The following is a 15,335-nucleotide window of genomic DNA, read 5'->3' on the forward strand; positions in this document are numbered from 1 at the left end:
ATTCAGATAGGGAGAAGAGCCAGTTGGAATGACGTATTTAGGGAACTACAAGTAGTAATGATAGAACTGGAACTTAAAGAACAGAGGGAGGGGATGAGTATGGGGAGAGAGGCAGAAGTCAGATCATGAAGGGCCTTTCATGACAAAGGGTACTGGATTTTATCCTGCAGATAAAGTTGAATCAGCAAAGAGTTTTACAAAGGGTATATTTTCTGGATCATGAAGGCCGAAACTGTGCGCATCTTCTTGAACCAGATTAATCCTGGTCCATAATTCAATTTTAGAGCCAGATACAAGATAACCTTTCCTTGAACAAGCCAATGCAGAAACTTAAGAGGAAGAAGCGTTTTTCTGTGTGGTGCAAAATAACAATTCTTGGAAAAATAGCTTCTTCCATACAGATAAAATCTTAATTAATGGAAAGACCACCTCAAACCACAACAGTAAGCTCTCCAAGGTAACCAGACAATTAATATCAAATATTATTAATTCCCTTAGTCTATCAAATATAAAAGAATATGGATAAGTGTGTGCTCCTTTCCTTCAGCCCTCAATACTAAATCCTTAAACAAAAAGGAAATATCAATCTCAGATGCATGTGTTTGGGATATACTAAAGTCACATTACACTTCTATTTTATGGAGGTAACTTGGAAGCCCACCTGTAAAAAAACCTCTGCAACTATGTACAAGGACGAGACACAATTGAAGATAAAGTACTTGTGAGATTGGTATAGGTGAGGAATGAGGAAAAATAACGGAGGATTCCTCTAGATTAGTTTGGTCCTGCAATGTCTATTCACGCAGGCCAAAAAATTCATATGCAGATATGTGTACAAGTTTGATAAAACAACATGCAAAACATTTTTCAGCAACTATAATCAGCATGAGAACTTTCCAATTTAGCAAAAATAACCACAAATGCAGTCAACTCTGGATATTCACATGTGAATTATTTAATTTGGTTACTGCCCATAGCCCATTACTCCTTCTACCCATTGTAGGCTCACAATAGATTTTTCTTTAATGATATTTATTTTTTCATATTTCTAAAGGCAAGCATGTTTACAGGAGAAATTTTAGAAAATATAATTACTAATTAAGGAAGAAAATAAAAATAAAATTAGTACACTATCACCCGTATGAAACAGTCTTGCCAATTAAAAAAAAAATTTTTTTTTGAAACTAAATCTGATCAAGACTCTAGATTTAGCTACCAATTTACAGGAAATACACAGAGGAGCACAGGGGAACATGTTACACCACAGGGATGCAATCAGCAAAATTCAATCTGTAGGACACTTTACAGGACAAACTGGTTTCTTCAACAGATAAATTGCAGAGGAAAAAAGACTGAAAGGGAACCAACAGAGTAAAAGAGATGTTAAAAACAGAACAATCAGTCATAATATGTGGACTTCATTTGGATGCTAACCCCAAAGAACTGTTTAAAAAACAAAGTGACATTTATGAGAAAATTGGAACACTGACTGGAACCATTAATTTTTTACATGTGATAATGGTAGTGATTTTTTAAAAAATCTTTATTTTTCAGGGTCACATACTGAAATACTTAAGAGATTAAATGACATGACGTCTAGGATTTCCCTCAAAACAAGAAAGGAAGCGGAAAAGAACTGGGGTATAGAAGACACAAAATTGGCCATGAATTGACAAATTTTAAAGCTGGGTACAATTGTAATACATACTATTATTCTGTCTGCTTATATATATATTTTTAATTTTCCATAGTAAAAAATAACTTATTATCTACACACATACCCTAAAATTGCAACAGAGGTTCTTCATTTAAAAAAATATTCAAATATAAAAACTCCATGGAAGTATATAGAATATCTGGTTTAAAAACCTCCTCCTTCATTTAAAAATACATAGGCATGTTTTCCTTCATCACCAGAAAAGCATCCACAACTTGAAAATGATTACATCATACACAGATACAATTAGGTGGGTTTTTTTTTTTTTTTTTTTTTTTGGCTGCACTGGGTCTTCCTTGCTGCACGCGGGCTTTCTCTAGTTGCGGTGAGCAGGGGCTACTCTTTGTTGCGGTACGTGGGCTTCTCATTGCAGTGGCTTCTCTTGTTGTGGAGCACGGGCTCTAGGCGCGCAGGCTTCAGTAGTTGTGGCACGCGGGCTCAGTAGTTGTGGCTCGTGGGCTCTAGAGCGCAGGCTCAGTAGTTGTGGCGCACAGGCTTAGCTGCTCCGCGGCATGTTGGATCTTCCCAGACCAGGGCTCAAACCCCTGTCTCCCGCATTGGCAGGAGGATTCTTAACCACTGCGCCACCAGGGAAGCCCCTACAATTAGTTTTCTAAACCTTTCCCTAATTGAACTGAGATGTTTCCAATTTTTGTTGTTGTTTGTTTGTTTGTTTTTTTGCGGTACGCGGGCCTCTCACTATTGTGACCTCTCCTGTTGCGGAGCGCAGGCTCAGCGGCCATGGCTCACGGGCCCAGCCGCTCCGCGGCATGTGGGATCTTCCCGGACCGGGGCACGAACCCGTGTTCCCTGCATCGACAGGCGGACTCTCAACCACTGCGCCACCAGGGAAGCCCGATGCTATTCTTTTTTTTTTTTTGCGGTACGCGGGCCTCTCACTGTTGTGGCCTCTCCCGTTGCAAAGCGAGCACAGGCTCCGGACGCGCTGGCTCAGCGGCCATGGCTCACAGGCGCAGCCTCTCCGCAGCATGTGGGATCTTCCCGGACCAGGGCACGAACCCGTGTCCCCTGCATCAGCAGGCAGACTCTCAACCACTGCGCCACCAGGGAAGCCCTCCAATTTTTGCTGTAATAAAGCTGAACTAATATCACTGAGCATAAATCTTTGACCTTATTTATGATTAACCACTTTAAACAGAAGTACTAGGTCAAAAAGCATTAATTTTTTTTTGTAACAGTATTATTGAGATACAGTTTGCATACCATAAAATATATCCTTTCAAACTAATTCAATGTTTTTTAGTATATTCAGAGTTGTGTGACTACCACCATTATCTAATTTAGAAGATTCTGATCACCCCAAAAAGAAACCCATGCCCATTAGCAATCACTCCCCATTTCTCCCAGCCCCTGAAAAGGTAATAACTTTTTAAGTATCTTAATACATGTTGCTAAATTACTTTCAGAAAGTCTGTTGAATTTATGTTCCTATCAACCATAAACCAGTTTTTCCATATTGTGCCCGGAATTAAATACTATCATTTTTAAAAACCTAATAGGCAGAAATTAGTAACTCACTGCCACTTATATTAGAATTTTTTATTACTAATACATAAAAATTTATATATCCATTGATTTATTATTATTTGGGTTTTTTTGTCTTTTTATAAACTGTCCGTCCCCTTTATTATGGGCTAAAATCCAATTAATTATCAGTCTAAACAGAATACTCCTTGGAAAAACAATCTGGTGTCCAGAAAAATCATGAGAAATTTCAAAAATAAACAATTTTTCTGAGGTCAAATATACCATGGATCCTCATAATTAGTACAGATTAAAGTTTGTTATAATCATAAACAAAAGAAAGATCCCAAGTCTATTTTCAATCAAAGAAGATACTATTTCTGGGTTCCTTTGTTATTATGGAGTAAGCTTCTCTCAGTGGCACTTCGAACAAAGCATCCCATCCTATAGGGACAGAAAGCCCACTACTGTACAGCACTTGTGGCTGTCTGCTTAATGAGCCACTCACTGGTAAATCAGAATGAAAAAAAATTAACCCAACCAATATCATGTAGATAGTTGTTGCTTGCACAAAACCAGAAATGAAACCAGCTAGCTGCAAATGACCTACCTTATGTTAATAGACAGAAAGCACCCAACCTATAAAAAAATAAATAAAATAAAATTCAAAAAAAAAAGAAATCACCCAACCTTATAATCAGAAGAGATAAAAACTGATGGCAAAAGAGAGGCAAAAAAAAAAAAGTAAGCCAAGGCATCTCTGGGAGTCTTCCTTGCTATCAAAAGCAACAAGAACCCTCGAAAACGATCATCAGAAACATTTGCTCAATAGATTTCATCTGAAATTTGACGTGTAGATTTTTTTTTCACAGAACAAATGTTTGTACTTAAATAGGCCCTCCCTTCCATCTCCTATCTCTCACTATTACTTTTTACTCAAATTCTACTTTTAAAATATATATATATATTTATTTATTTATTTATTTGGCTGCGTCCGGTCTTAGTTGTGGCACACAGGATCTTTAGTTGCTGCATGCAGGATCTTTTAGTTGCAGCATGCGGGCTCTTAGCTGCAGCATGCGGGATGTAGTTCGCTGACCAGGGATCAAATCCCAGCCCCCTGCATTGGGAGCACTGAGTCTTAACCACTGGACCACCAGGGAAGTCCCTCAAATTCTAACCTTTTAGATCAGCATTGCGATATACCTTTAATCACTTCTCCAGTCATTTTTTTGGGGGGGGGGATGGGGGGGATTGGTTAACTCAGACTAGTGACTGTAAAAGCAGATCCCAACAGAGATCTTAACAAAAAAACAGCTTGTGGATTGCTCTAAATCAATATTCCTAATTTAAAGACCATCTAGAATCACAGAATGCTAAAAACTGAAAAGGAGCTCAGCAGTCATCTAGCCTTCCTTGAACCATATGTACTCCATAGGAGGCGGTGCGAGGGCTTAGAGTTCACACACATTTCCAGGGCTCCTTTGTCCTCCCCTTATCTTGAGTAAAACTAAAAAGTTACTGAAACTCTTCTTTTCTGATCCTGTCACGACAGACTCTTGCTGACTCATATTCTTCCCCCAAATCATTCATTTACAGGTGGTGCTGAGGCTAATGAAAATATAGGCTATTGATAAGGAAGGCCTGACATTTCTGTTATTACACTAGAGAAAATAACATATAAGTGACCAGAAGCAAGATAGGCTGGAAGATCTCTAATATAATCACTATAATTTTTCTAGAACCTGAAAATAAGAGTGAAAGCCTTGAAATACTGTAGGAGCAAGACATCTACATCTATCCCTATCTTTTATTAATATGTTCTTTTTTATTAATATGTAAGAGGGCACATTCACAGGTATGGAAAAACCTCAAATGAGAAGACAGAACACTGAAAGTTAAGAGCTACCTACCTGAATTCTGATGATTTGTTTGTATTCCTATCCAGTCTTCTAATATCTCAAAATGTATAAAACACCTCAGTTAATGACATATCATTATTCAAAACAAATAATGAAAGAAAAGTAAAATGTTTCAGATTTGATTTTTCTCTGACCTGAGCTAATGGATCCACCTGTGTTTCCTAAATTGCTTTTTTAAATAAAGTGAGAACAAAGCAGTTACTCTTCAACATTCCTAAGCAAAACATCAACACCCACATTCAATTTGACGCTACCGGAATGTGAAGTCTAACTTTTATTTTGAACCTCACACTACCTTCCAAGGAAGCTCATTTCCTAAAACAAACAATCCTGTGAATTCCAATACTAAAACTACCCTAGCCTCTGGGGTCAGTCATTTTGTACCCTTCACAGGTTTGAGTCCTCTCCAAAAAACGGCATACCCAATTGCTCTTTCATTCTCAAGAGTCACACCCTCATTTTGCTACATCTCTCCCTGAGCTACTTAGAGCCTGATGGGAACGTAACAGGAGTAACTGCATTCTGGATATACAACAGGCAAGCTACCAGGAAATGCCAGAGATAAAGACCAATCACACTGATGCTTTAAGAGACTCAGAGTAGGTAAAGGGGATCTGAGTGAGATTCTAAACACAGCATATTAGTAAACTTAAGTATATACTATTGGGAGCCAGTAAATTAAAGATAACTAACATTTAAAGATGTGTCTCAGTCAGAGCGGCTCCTTATGTGCAGACCTCAACCCCACATTCTACTTTGAAAATCTCAGGCAAGGGGGATGTGGAAAGCCCTCTCCTCAAAAATAACAACATACATGCTACTGATCTATTTGCATTAATAAACCCTTGGTTTATCAGGATTCATTTAAATCCTGATAAAGTTTTTATATATCAGTCACACTCTGATACAAACTGGTTTATGATCAACTTTTTTCCTAGGAGTACAAACCCAATGTAGGAAATGAAGTTCTGACTAAATGGTCTGGGGTTAGAGGTTGGGACCGGGAGGTGAGAGGAAAAGAAGAAAAGGTCATTTTGGAAAATGCTCCAGAATGAGGTGCTACAGTTAAGGTTTTTGACAGACAGCCAAGGAGAGAAGTAGGTACCTGGGGATCAAGGAAGAAACACTATCAAAAATAAATGAAGGGGCTTCCCTGGTGGCGCAGTGGTTGAGAGTCCGCCTGCCGATGCAAGGGGACATGGGTTCGTGAGCGGCTGGGCCCGTGAGCCATGGCCGCTGAGCCTGTGCGTCCGCAGCCTGCGCGTCCGGAGCCTGTGCTCCGTAACGGGAGAGGCCACGACAGTGAGAGGCCCACGTACCGCAAAAAAATAAATATATAAATAAATAAATGAAGAGGGGCAGGGGACACGGGTTCGAGCCCTGGTCCGGGAAGATACTACATGCCACGGATCAACTAAGCCCGTGCACCACAACTACTGAGCCTGCACTCTAGAGCTCACGAGCCACAACTACTGAAGCCTATGCGCCTAGAGCCCATGCTCTGCAACAAGAGAAGCCACCGCAGTGAGAAGCCCGCACACCGCAATGAAGAGTAGCCCCCGATCGCCGCAACTAGAGAAGGCCTGCATGCAGCAACAAAGACCCAACGCAGCCATAAATAAATAAATAAATTTATTTTTAAAAATAACAAAATAAATAAATAAACGGGGCTTCCCTGGTGGCGCATTGGTTAAGAATCCGCCTGCCAATGAAGGGGACACGGGTTCGAGCCCTGGTCCAGGAAGATCCCACATGCCGTGAAGCAACTAAGCCCGTGTGCCACAACTACTGAGCCTGTGCTCTAGAGCCCGCGAGCCACAACTACTGGGCCCACGTGCCACAACTACTGAAGCCCGCGTGCCTAGAGCCCGTGCTCCACAACAAGAGAAGCCACCGCAATGAGAAGCCCGCACAACACAACGAAGAGTAGCCCCCGCTCGCCACAACTAGAGAACACCCACACCCAGCAACGAAGACCCAAAGCAGCCAAAAATAAATAAATTAAATAAATTAAGAAAAAAAAGAACGCTCTTTAAAAAAGCCATGAGGGACACAAAATAATTTAAAAATGAATGAATGAATGAATGAATGAAGAATGCTGTAGGAGTTTATCATCAAGTTTGCTCAAGACTCTAGAAGCAACAACTGCTGTGACACCTCTGAGTCTCCTTCAAACTATGAGAGGATTAATGTAATAAGCACCAGTGTGTCTTCCTGTCAATGAACTTGGAATTATTCATTTTGCTCCAGCTCACTGAAAGTCTTCTTTCAGACAAAGGATAATAAATGTTTTGGTTTTAAAACCAAGAATTTCAAGAGGAAATGTATTTTTAGCAAAGACAATTTTGTTTTGGAAACACACACTTTGTTCTGTTTCAGACTTATCCAGAACAGTTTTATTTCACTCAGCTGTAGAAGCCACCCTACACTTCAGTTCCCTTGGAATCTGATCAATAATACTTCCCTAGTTATTAATAAATCCAAACTCTGCTTGGCAGATCTTATGAAGACCTAAGTCCACTTTAGGTGATGACAACTCAGAGAAGCAGCAGTTCCATTTTCACAGAGCATGACACAGACAGATTCTTAAAGCATACTTGTAACCCCACTTTTCCAGCTCAGGAAAATACACACACTATTAGACACCCTCAATTTCCCTGGCTCTAAACCGTGGCTAAGGATGCCTCTCTAATTCCCTGGAACAAGGAGGGCTTGCCTTCATACGTGACTTTGAAACGGGTGAAATCTCACAATCACTATTTCATAACGGTTCTTTAAAAGCTTACAGTTTTCTTTCAAAACTGCAGCTATGGAGGCTCTCACGGACGCTCAGACTTCGCAAACTTCCCGAGTGGGCGAAAGGATATCTATCTAACATGCTAATTCAGATCGCTCAAGTTTGTTTTCTTATCGCACCTATGTATACCTTTTCAAGATCTCACGCCTCACGCATCTACCCCAATAATAATTACTAAAATCTCTGGAGACAGTCTTCAAACCACTGTTCAGCAGACAAGAGAAGGGAGGTGACGGCCTTAACGGGACACAGCTTCCCCTGGCTAAAATGAGGCGCCCTCGCCCACTGCGAGCGGCTCAAGATGTTACAAGAAGCTCCTGCCAGATGTGCGGGGCGAGGGTGCGGGAGCAGGTAAAGCACGGGAAACAACTGGAAGGCCCTGGGGAGAACTGCGGTGCCAAAGCCGCAAGCGGGAAGGAGTGGAAGGTGAGGCAAAATTAGGCAGGTACAGGAAGGAGCCAATGCAGCGAAGAAAATAGGGGGGCGAGAGATAGAGCCTTAGAGAAACCTGACGAATTCGCGCCTCGGAGGGTTTCCGAGGATCCAGTTCTCTCACCAGAAAGCCGCGTTCAGCCCCAGGCACCACAGGGCGCTCCTGGCTGGCCGCTCCCACACCAGGGCTGCCTGCACCCGGCTCAGCAGAGGCTCGTAAGGCCCCAGCACCTCCACCAGGGCCCGCTGCACCGCCTCAACCTGCTGGTCACGCTCCCAGGAGCCTGACACACTGCGGCGGCCCCTGAAAGTCTGCCCCGAAGCTGGGCCTGGGGCTACGGCCACCCCCTCAGCCTCCGCCATCTCCCCCCGGCAGCCACAACATCCGGGGCCACGGCTCGACAGTCACAATAACACCAACTGCGCAGGTGCAAGATTCGGCGGGAAGGCCGCTTCCCTCCACAGCGCGCCTGCGCGTAGGGTCTAACTCCTGTCCACCCAGAGAGAAGAACGCTGCGTCAAAGTACGTCCCCGGCGCCCCAATCAGAAGCCGCGCACGCGCAGTCTGCAAGACTGAAACCAAGTGATTAAGGAAGTGCGGTCGGCAGAACTCAGTTCTCATTGGAGCGAAGAATGTTCGTGGGCGGAGCGAGTTGTTTGGCGCCTGCGTCGTCCGGCTAGCGGGCTAGCGAGCCGCGGCTGGGCTGGCGGGAGCGGCTGCAACGCAGGTGCCTGAGGAGCGATGCCGAGGGAGATCATCACCCTACAACTGGGCCAGTGCGGCAATCAGAGTGAGCGAACCTCCGGACCCTCCACTAGCCAAGTTCCTTAGGTTCTATGGGATCTCGCTGTGGGATCCTGGACTCCATCGGCCCTTCCCAGAATCGTAGTTCTCCGAAAGGCAGGACATGCCTGACTCAGTGTCCAGTTGCCCAACCCCGAGGGGCCGTCCCCTGCCCAGTCGCTGACATACAGCCCTTTCCTCTGACACGGGAGACTCCCGAAGCTTGACTTCCTATCCCTGGACCCAGGCGCTCAGTCCCCGCTCCTAGCTGGAACCTGCCCAGACCTAGATATCCTCTTTCTCCCCCGCCCACCCCTCCCCCCAGTTGGGTTCGAGTTCTGGAAACAGCTGTGCGCCGAGCATGGTATCAGCCCCGAGGGCATCGTGGAGGAGTTCGCCACCGAAGGCACTGACCGCAAGGACGTCTTTTTCTACCAGGTGCCCCCAGCGACTTGGCCAGGGCCGGTAGTGGCCCAGGGGGCCTGAAGGGAAGGGCAGTGGCTTGGTACTGGAAACCCGCTGGGCAGAGGAGCCAGGGCGGCTGGCTTGAAGAGGGAGGGCAGGCAGGAGCCAGAGGTGGGAGGACTGGAGGACTGGGTGGGCCCGAGCTTATTGGGCCCGATCCTGGACTCCCCTTGACAGGCAGACGATGAGCACTACATCCCCAGGGCGGTGCTGCTGGACCTGGAGCCGCGGGTGATCCATTCCATCCTCAATTCCCCCTATGCCAAGCTCTACAACCCAGAGAACATCTACCTGTCAGAGCATGGAGGAGGAGCTGGCAACAACTGGGCCAGCGGATTCTCCCAGGTCATTTGCTGTTCCCTGGCAGAACAACTCCATTCCCGTGTGGGGACAGGCCCTATGACTTCCTAGAGAGAGATGAACCAGATGGAGGATGTGTGACTGTAGAGAGAGAGACATGGCTGAGGAGAGTTCTAAGCCAACGATGTAATATTGTCAAGAAACTGTACTAGCTAGTGCTGTGTGCCAGGCCATACTAAGTGCTTTACGTATATTAACTTATTTAAACCTCCCAACAACCCTATAGGTAGGTTCTACAGGTCCACAGGCTCTGTGGGTTTCCAGAATAAAAAAAAACCCTCTGAAACCAAAAGACGATTTATAACAACTCATTTAGCAGCAAAACCAAATCTCAATGGAGACAAGTTATTTTATAGTTTCTTTGCAACTTAGTCACTACTCATAACTTCCATTGCAGAAATATTAATGTATTTGATTAGCACCCCTCAGACCCCCACTACCATTTTACTTGGTATGTATTATAGATTCTATGTTGCCTTCCTAGATCCGAAATACTTGAATTCCAAAACATAACTGGCCCCAAGAATTTTAGATAAGGAATTGTGGACCTGTATTAGTACCTTCATTATACAGATGAGGAAACTGAGGTATAGAGAGATGAAGTAACCTGCCCAGAGTCACCCAGCCAACTAGAACTAGAGCTAATATAGGAACCCAGGCAGTCTGGATGTAGAGGGCCTGCTCGTAACTGCTAGGCTGTATTACCTCTCAGTGCAAATAAAAAGCAGGACCACTGTACTCCTAAAAAGGACTTTTAGGTGCTATAAGGAGAATCGAGGGTAGCTATTCTGAGGTCAGAGACCTTGTCCCTTAGTCCTGTCCCACTCTGACGCCTCCCATGTCTGTACAGGGAGAGAAGATCCATGAGGACATTTTTGACATCATAGACCGGGAGGCAGATGGCAGTGACAGTCTAGAGGTGAGTGTCTCAGGAATACTGGTGGGAGCCAACATGGGGAAGGCTCAGCAACACCCTTTAGAAGCCACCTGTTAGGTACGAGACCTTCCCATGTACCCTTTGCATTGGTCAGAAGCCACAGGGCCTTGCTGGAAACAAGGCAGAATCTCCTAAGCTGCACACGTGTGGCAGGGAGGGAAGTGGAGGAGAGGGCCTGGGAAGATAGGAGTCCAAGAAATTATGAGATGGGTCCAGTTTGAAATCCTGCCACTAGATATGTAGACACTGTCGGCCCCTTCCCCATACAGGGCTTCGTGCTATGTCACTCCATCGCTGGGGGAACAGGCTCTGGCCTGGGCTCCTACCTGTTAGAACGGCTCAACGACAGGTAAGTCTGTGTTTTGAGGGGCTGGGAGGATTTGGTTTCCCAGGTGACTGGGAGGCCCTCCAGATAAACCTTCCTATTTCCTGGAGCAGGAAAGGGCCCTTCTATTCCCTCCTGTGTTGAGGAAAGACAAGGTACAATGACCAAGAACCCAATCACACTCCCAGTGGTTGGAAATGGAGTCTAGCATCTCAGCCTTAGATTAAAATTCAAGGAGTATGGCCGGTTTGGAATCAGAGCCCTAGGTCCTAAGATGTCCCTCTACCCTTCCCCGCTTTTGGGTTACAGACTTCCAAAAGTCAAGTCTCCCTTCTCTGCTGTTCTGTGACCCCACCCAAATTTCCCCACCCTGACAGTCATTGGAAGCCCCAAGTTTACCAAGCCTCCAGTCTGTTGCCCTTGACCATCCTCTCTCAAACACCACTAGGTACCCCAAAAAGTTGGTGCAGACATACTCGGTGTTTCCCAACCAGGATGAGATGAGCGATGTGGTGGTCCAGCCCTACAACTCACTGCTCACGCTCAAGAGGCTGACCCAGAACGCAGACTGTGTGGTGAGTCCTGGATTCTCCCTTCTCCACTCCCAACCTTCCTATTTTATCATTTTCATGCATTTTTAAAAGCCCATTTGGAACCTTCCTGTGCCCCAGTCCTGTTCAAGTCCCTTTTGGATGGGTCTTTCTGGCGCCAAGGAAATTAAGCTTCAGAGCCCAGAATCAGGCAGAGCTCCTGTCCTTCCTGGCCCCATAAATCCGTCACCCTCTTCTGTCCCCCCAGGTGGTGCTGGACAACACAGCCCTGAACCGGATCGCCACAGACCGCCTGCACATCCAGAACCCATCCTTCTCTCAGATCAACCAGCTGGTGAGCCCTCACTCCTAGACTCTCTTGGACTGGAACCCCGCCTTGCCGGAGTGCCATCGGGGGAAGGGAGGCCTCCCAGGACAAGGCCCTTGACACAGCACCCCTGTCCCCAGGTGTCCACCATCATGTCGGCCAGCACCACCACCCTGCGCTACCCCGGCTACATGAACAACGACCTCATCGGCCTCATCGCCTCGCTCATTCCCACACCACGGCTCCACTTCCTCATGACCGGCTACACACCGCTCACCACGGACCAGTCGGTGAGAGCAGCCCGCAGGCCCAGCAGGCCCTGACCAGCCTTTCTCTTTCCCCTGCTGCCCCCGGAGCTGCCCCGCGCAGCCCCCAGGGGCCCTGCGCTCTGGGACTGGCACAGGCTGGGCGACTTCCTGGCTGACTTGCTCTCCTCTTCCCTCTGCCTGTGGCTCCCTGCAGGGCCCGGGCTGTGCGGGGTCTGCGGATGCTCCTGCACAAGGGCATGAGTTTGCTGAGCTCGGGAGGACTGAGATCCCTGATCCCACAGCAGAGGCTCAGTGTGGACCTGAATCTAAGGACACTCCCCACAGAGGCCAAACTGCCCCGAGTCTGACGGGGACGTGTGTTGCCTACTGCTCTCTGTCCGTGCGTTTCTCGACCGTGCCCTGAGTGCTGGCCTGCCCTGTGGCCACTGTCCCCTCAGGTGGCCAGCGTGAGGAAGACCACGGTCCTGGATGTCATGAGGAGGCTGCTGCAGCCCAAGAACGTGATGGTGTCCACGGGCCGGGATCGCCAGACCAACCACTGCTACATCGCCATCCTCAACATCATCCAGGGGGAGGTGGACCCCACCCAGGTAGGTGAGGCCTCTTCGTTCTACCCCCAGAGCCCACAGGGGTGGAGGAGAGGCTACCAGCACCACTCCTGTGCCCACCCCAGGTCCACAAGAGCCTGCAGAGGATCCGGGAACGCAAGCTGGCCAACTTCATCCCCTGGGGCCCAGCCAGCATCCAGGTGGCCCTGTCCCGGAAGTCGCCCTACCTGCCTTCTGCCCACAGGGTCAGCGGGCTCATGATGGCCAACCACACCAGCATCTCGTCGGTGAGTCTCACAGTTGGCACATAAGTATTGTCCTGGTTGTGCCGCACCCCTGCTGCCCCTGCTTCTGGCTTTTTTACTGTGGAGATAGCCCAGCCTTGGTTCCCTGGCTCTCTGGGCCATGTTGTTCGCTGAAGTTCTTTGTGACCCCTGCTTTCTGCACACCCCAAGCTCTTCGAGCGGACCTGTCGCCAGTACGACAAGCTGCGGAAGCGGGAGGCCTTCCTGGAGCAGTTCCGCAAGGAGGACATCTTCAAGGAGAACTTTGACGAGCTGGACACGTCCAGGGAGATTGTGCAGCAGCTCATCGACGAGTATCATGCAGCCACGCGGCCGGACTACATCTCCTGGGGCACCCAGGAGCAGTGAGTCCTCAGGATGGGGACCCTCATCTGCCTTACTGGTTGGCCCAGGCCCCACCTGCCTGACCACCCGCTCAGAACACAGATCAGGGACCTCGCACCCCTTTCTTACAAACGTATAAGTACGTGGCCAGGAAACACGTGTCCTCTCCTCTTTTGCGACTATTTATGTTTAATAAAGCACTGGCTACAAATCAAGTCACTGGTCTCTTTGAAGCCTTGGAGAACTGGGGGAGGCGGATGCCTATTCTTTCTCCATCACTCTGACAGGGTCTCCCTCTACCTCCTACACCTTCAACTCTAAGCAAACGGCCTCCCCTAGCTTCTCCTCCCGCCCAGTATCGCAGAACATGGGTGAGGTTGACCCATCTGAGACGTTCCTTTCCAGGGCAAAGAGGTCCACAAATACTGCCTGGCTCTCTCTCTGACACTCCACGTCCCAATTCCCTCCCACCCCTCCCTGTATGGTGACCATTCCATCAGGTTCACATTCCCACATCAGAGTGTTCTGTTTGTCATCACAGCAGCAGGCCTGTGGCCACCACCCTCACCACCAAGCTCTGGACAAGCAATAGAGTCAGCCCAAGTGCCTTTCATCTTTCTGCAGGCAGAGCAGTGACAGCCAGTCCGGGAGAGCCCTGGTCAGGCAGCTGGAGTCTAGGACAGTCAAATCAGGAGACCAAATCCAAAGCCTAGACTGTAAGCAGGGCCAAAATGGGCCCATATCTGGGGCACCATAATTGTGTATTAGATGGTCTCCAGTTATTTCAAAGGCCAGAGCCGTCCACTTCTGGTGCAAGATTGCAGGGAAGTCGTCAATACATAGTGGCCTAAATCTTCAGGATCAAAAGGGCAAAGGATTGGGGCTGGCCGGGCTCAGCAAGCAGATGAAGCAGCCCAAGAAAGTTCCTGCAACTCTATGGAGGCTGAAGAGTTCACAGGAGCTTCGGGTGAACTAAGACTTTTGTTTCTTGCTGCCTGTTAGCCTGCGGACACACTTTTCCTTCCACGAACCAATTTATCTTCTATAAAGCTCTGGACGTGAGCAAAGTGAGCAACATACAGGCCAGACCTTCATGAACAAAGGGGACACGGGACTGATGGGCAGAGAATGCACAGTCACAAGCCAGGTCCTGGGCTGCCTGAGGGGTGGCAGGGAGGCCACAAGCCTGTCACCACCACCGTCAAAGCACGAGCCTGTCACTTTTGGTTGCCAGGGTCTGTAGGTGACTGACTAGGGAGAGCCAGCCTGGTTGGTGTCAGCCAGCTTCCTCCCTTTATCCAGTAGGGAGGAAGATGACTTCAGGGAAAACCTATGGGCACCGGGTCCCTTCTCAGCTCTACCTCTGACCCCTGCACCACTGGGTACCTTGCCTGGCTCCTGTTCCTGCCCCTGATGGCCAGCCTTTCATCACTTGGGGCATCTGCACGAGTGGCTGGTGCTGAGTAGGGGATCATGAGCTGGCAGATGGGGTGAGGCTGCTATATGTGAATAGCAGCTGGTCCCCCTCCAGGCCACAAGCCATCCCAGGGCCCTCATTTGCAAGACCTAATTAAAGAGTGTGGAGCCCAGGGGGAGGGAACACCTAGGTAGTCTGGAGTAAAGTGTGTGGATATTACTACAGTCACCAACCCCAGAGGGGTGAATACCATCCCTGGGAGGGAGAACTGGACTTAACAAAGAAGCCTCCTTTTTCGGACCGCTGAGTGTCTAAGCGCAGACAAACACCTCAATGCCAGCTTCAGAGCCAGGCCCCTCCCCCAAGGCTATTTCCAGATCCCGCATCACC

The 15,335-nt window shown here is 47.7% G+C and overlaps 2 protein-coding genes across 2 annotated transcripts in view; one reads left to right on the forward strand and one right to left on the reverse strand.

Annotated features, from left to right (window-relative positions):
- The window catches only part of RETREG3 (reticulophagy regulator family member 3), a 23,364-nt gene extending 14,648 nt beyond the window's left edge, over nucleotides 1-8,716 (reverse strand). Inside the window, exon 1 of the mRNA XM_007449855.1 lies at nucleotides 8,478-8,716. Within this exon, the coding sequence (XP_007449917.1) occupies nucleotides 8,478-8,716 (239 nt within the window). The remainder of the gene's footprint in view (nucleotides 1-8,477) is intronic.
- A 379-nt stretch (nucleotides 8,717-9,095) lies between these two features.
- TUBG1 (tubulin gamma 1) lies at nucleotides 9,096-13,552 on the forward strand. The gene is made up of 11 exons (XM_007449856.1): nucleotides 9,096-9,144; nucleotides 9,463-9,575; nucleotides 9,780-9,947; nucleotides 10,813-10,881; nucleotides 11,169-11,248; nucleotides 11,673-11,799; nucleotides 12,023-12,109; nucleotides 12,223-12,372; nucleotides 12,789-12,941; nucleotides 13,025-13,186; nucleotides 13,355-13,552. The coding sequence occupies exons 1-11, from the start codon at nucleotides 9,096-9,098 to the stop codon at nucleotides 13,550-13,552; spliced, it is 1,356 nt and encodes a 451-aa protein (XP_007449918.1).
- Nucleotides 13,553-15,335: the final 1,783 nt, after the last annotated feature.

This window comes from Lipotes vexillifer, unplaced genomic scaffold (assembly GCF_000442215.2).
Source record: "Lipotes vexillifer unplaced genomic scaffold, Lipotes_vexillifer_v1.1 scaffold2106, whole genome shotgun sequence".
Taxonomy (NCBI): domain Eukaryota; kingdom Metazoa; phylum Chordata; class Mammalia; order Artiodactyla; family Lipotidae; genus Lipotes; species Lipotes vexillifer.

What these genes read in the sequence shown, in the direction of transcription:
- TUBG1 (XM_007449856.1), top strand. Translation starts at nt 9,096, where the DNA reads ATGCCGAGGGAGATCATCACCCTACAACTGGGCCAGTGCGGCAATCAG. An exon ending in TTAGAACGGCTCAACGACAG is followed by an intron (nt 11,249 to 11,672) that starts GTAAGTCTGTGT and finishes AAACACCACTAG; the next exon opens with GTACCCCAAAAAGTTGGTGC. An exon ending in CCCAGAACGCAGACTGTGTG is followed by an intron (nt 11,800 to 12,022) that starts GTGAGTCCTGGA and finishes CTGTCCCCCCAG; the next exon opens with GTGGTGCTGGACAACACAGC.